This window comes from Nylanderia fulva, unplaced genomic scaffold (assembly GCF_048542155.1).
Source record: "Nylanderia fulva isolate GAGA-0341 unplaced genomic scaffold, ASM4854215v1 Scaffold1335, whole genome shotgun sequence".
Classification (NCBI taxonomy): Eukaryota; Metazoa; Arthropoda; class Insecta; order Hymenoptera; family Formicidae; genus Nylanderia; species Nylanderia fulva.
Window position 1 is genome coordinate 14,982 of NW_028189554.1, and position 4,268 is coordinate 19,249.

Sequence of the window (4,268 nt, forward strand, 5' to 3'; positions counted from 1 at the left end):
ACGGTCTATTGAGACCGTTTTCTCTTTGCCGTGCATACGCACGACAAAGACTTTGTCGTCTCGGCTGATGACTGCGTACGGCCCCTCGTACGGCGCCTGCAACATCTTTTTCGGTCCCTCGTGTCGCACGAACACCTGTTCAACCGTCGCTAGGTCAGTAGGAATAGTATGGGGGTTCTAACCCGGGTCCTCTGAGGGGGGTGCGGGGCGGGGGGGTTTTCGGGGGCAAGAGGGTATGACGTCACGCGGGCGGGGGGTCTTATCAGCAGATAAACTTATCTATGTTTATAAACAAAAGATAAACAATATCTATTACAAAGGGCTGCCGACAATCGGGGGGGGGGGGTTGCGTTTCTTCTCTTCATACGTTTATGTTTATAAACAAAAGATAAACAATATCTATTACAAAAGGGCTGCCGACAATCGGGGGGGGGGGGGGGTTGCGTTTCTTCTCCTCATACGTTATCTGTATATTTCTAAGAAATATAATCAAATTCTAAGAAGGGCCACCGCTTGGCATGCGCCGACAATCAAGGGGGTTGCGTTTCTTCCCCCATACGTTATCTGTATATTTCTAAGAAATATAATTAAATTCTAAGAAGGACCGCTTGGATCCGAGCGCCGACAATCAGTTCTCTGAAAATCTAAGATAATCAAATTTTAAGAAGGGCCACCGCTTGGCATACGCCGACAATCAAGGGGGTTGATACATGATCTATACGTATATTTCTAAGAAATACCAGCGCCGATAACCAGCGGCTGCAGGAATTTATAAACAAAACAAGCGCCGAAAATTTACGTCATCTAAATTTTTCTCGTTCGTACGTTGACGAACAAAGGGTTGATTGGGATATATAATGAGGACCGATGCCGCTGCCGGGCCATAGTACCACTGGCGAGCGCACGCTTTCCTCAAGGAAAAATAGCTGTGAGAAAAAAGTTTAGTGTGCAATTAAAGTAGTTTTTTCTGTACAGTACAAGTGAATTTTTACAAAAATGGAGAACGCGGTAAAAAAAGATCATTCGAGGTGTTTTGAGAATGTTGAGAGATGATATAGACATCTCGATGAATGCTATTATGATGAAAAAAAAGATGACCCGTTTCATTTTAAACGTGAAGCGGTGACTTCGGTTGTGCAATTCGTAAGAAATCGCGAACTTGGTGTGCAAAAACCGCATACAAGAGATGTTGCCGATTTCCTAGAAATTCACGAAGACATTTTAAGAGTGACTGGTGGGTTATCCAAATGCACCAGATCGTCTAAACGACACAAGCGAGTCGCATGCTATCAGCGTCGCTACAAAAATTGCGCAGAATATTTTACTGTGGACAACCTTTATTTTGCCGACATGGATATGCCTTCACCATCGGTATCATGCAAAACACAATCATCTGATTATGATTCGGACCAAGAAATAAAGGAGTCAGATAGGAGAGAACCGTCATCATCATCATCATCGCCAGATTTCTTGTCGGCAGCCTATTTATCTTTTCTGTGATTAAATAGGTGTACAATATATGCGAAGAGTATAGCAGTGTTTATGAGATAAGTTTTATCACGCGTGAAAGAGAGGATTGTAGTAAATGTGTCAAGACATATTTTCACGAGGTGTAAACAAAACAATAATTAACTGCTGCAGCGGCTGCTCTTTTATGACCGATCATCTTTCTTTCTGAGATAAGTTCGATCGCATGTGAAGCACAAAGGGCTGAACGAGATATATATTGAGGACCTATGCGCTCTCAAAAATCATTCAGTCCAGGATTTGACAGCACCCTGACCAGTCCGTGAAAAAAAGTCTAGTGGCTATACTTATTTACAGAAGTGCGGAAAAAATTCATTGACTTATATCATAATTGTGCAAACGCGTGTGGAAAAAAAAATGGAAAAAGACATTGCGATCAACGTTTCTGATGACGAGATGGAGGTCATCACGATCTCCGACAGCGACAGCGAGAGCGACGCCGAGATGTACGACCCTGTGTACGACAGGGAGGTGAATATCATCTTAGATGATATAGAAGAAATGGAGGGTGATGTCATACCCATTGTTGAGCAAGAAGAAGCAGAAGAAGAAGAGGAGGAAGAAGATTTGCATGACGATGGGTACGAAAGCGAAAACGCTGTTCGGGAGTTGTGTCACTCGCGTACGTTAGATGTACGAGCAGTTGCATCCCTCGACGAAGATACATGGGTATGCGTTATAACAGCATACGGGAGGGTCAGTGAAAATCTGCATTTCCTGTTTCATGAGAAACAGGGAAAGATTCGCAGCAACTACACTAACGCACAGGCACGTGACGATGCGGTACAGGGATGTACCGCATCTTTATTGCATCGATTGTTTAGAAAGAGTGTTCGTACTCTTCCTGGCCAACTTGTGCCCAATCTGTCAAGGCTGTAAGTATATATATATTAAAATACCAAAAAAATCTATAAAATAGTATAATAATTTATTATATTTCTATGTGCAGATGCCGAGGCACAGTCTGACAGAGATGGTTAACGCGACCCCCTCTCTCGCAGTCGCAGCAGGCCCGCTGGCTCTCTCTCGCCGCTACCTCGAGCCGCCAGCTCTCTCTCGCCACAGGCCCGAGCCGAATTTCTCTCGCCTCCGACGACCTTTTTTTTATATATATATTTTATATAATTTTAAATAATTTTATATATTATTTATATGTTTATTTTATATAATTTTGATTTCATATATCTTTTTTATATTTGTATCTTTTTATAATTTTATAAATTTTATATTATAAATAATTACACACACACACACACACACACACACAAATTTTGTAAATTTACACATATTTTATAGATTAAAAAAAATATTATTATCAAATGAGTGTATTTATTTTAGATTAAAATGTCCTCCTTACCTTTTGTTCCCTTTTAAATATTAGGAAAATATAAAAAAATTATTAAAAATTATCTTTAAAAGCTCTCTCTCCTTCACGTCTCTCTCGCATCTTATTTCGCCGTCTCTCTCAAAACTCGTATGTCTCTTTTTCTCTCTCTCGCGTCTTATTTTGCCGTCTCTCTCTCGCGCTGTCGCCGCTGCGGCTCGTTTTCTCTCTCGCATATGCATGGAAGAGCGCGCGCCTCTCCACAGTGTCCCTCGCATGGATGCGACCCGCCGGCTCTCTCGAACGTGAGATGTAAACATTCGACACTTGGAATGTTTTTTGAAATAGATATAGTTCTTTGTGAAGATTTTTTAAGTGGGGTACAGCCTGTGGAGAGCAGGGCTGTCTCTGCAATCATAAAGTTTTGAACGGTCCTCAACGAAGTGTCGGGACATTGCAACGAAAATGGTAGTGCTTTTTAAGTGCAAAAATATTAATTAATAGTGGAGGAAAAAATATATTAATATTAATATTTTTTTTGTAGTTTGCCCTCTGTATTATTTGTTGTTGTTGGGTGATCAAGGACCTCGTTTATGATATATTAAGGGATGCAGAATGGGAAAATTATTCAGATGACGACTTTGAAGAATGGATAGGGGATGACGAATGGGACGGTAAGAATAAAATTTATAATATTGTATTATATTTTTAAATGAATAATGTTATGTTTACATTTCAATAATGGTTCCAGATATGTGTGATTGGGATTGGGATCCATATATAAGAGACGATGACGGCGATTTCTATGATTGGGGTCTGGTGTGGCTGTTCGAGCCGGAACCTGTACCTGTGTATGAAAATTGGGACGGTAAGAATAAAATTTTTAATATTGTATTATATATTTAAATTAATAATTGTTATATTTTTAAATTAATAATTGTTATGTTTACAGATGAACCATACGTTCCAATAATGGTTCCAGAGATGTCGGATTGGGACGCATATTTAAGAAGCGACGACGAAGCTGATTGGGGTCTGGTGCAGCTTTTCACTCTACCAGACCCGTACGATGTTAGGCCTCAGCCTACACCGCCGCCACGCCGTCGCCGTCACCGCCGCCGTCACCGCCGCAATCACCGCCGCAATCACCGCCACCGTCACCGTCGCCACCCCAATCGTCCATAATGTAAACTATTTTATTTTTTTATTTTTCATTTATATCCTTATTTTTATATATCTTATATTTTTCTATTTTCTATTTTTATATTTTTTAATTTTTATTTTTATATTTTTTTCATTTTAATTTTACACACACACAAATGTAAATGTACACATATTTTATAGATTAAAAAAAATATTATTATCAAATGAGTGTATTTATTTTAGATTAAAATGTCTTCCTTACCTCTTGTTCCCT

The 4,268-nt window shown here is 39.8% G+C and overlaps 1 protein-coding gene across 1 annotated transcript; it reads left to right on the forward strand.

Annotated features, from left to right (window-relative positions):
• Positions 1-3,128: 3,128 nt before the first annotated feature.
• Positions 3,129-3,915, forward strand: LOC146724414 (uncharacterized; the record flags this gene model as incomplete). Its single annotated transcript, XM_085479942.1, has 4 exons — positions 3,129-3,319; positions 3,396-3,525; positions 3,603-3,719; positions 3,804-3,915. Coding segments are annotated over exons 1-4 (362 nt in total), but the record flags the coding sequence as incomplete, so codon positions are not given.
• Between the last annotated feature and the right edge of the window lie 353 nt (positions 3,916-4,268).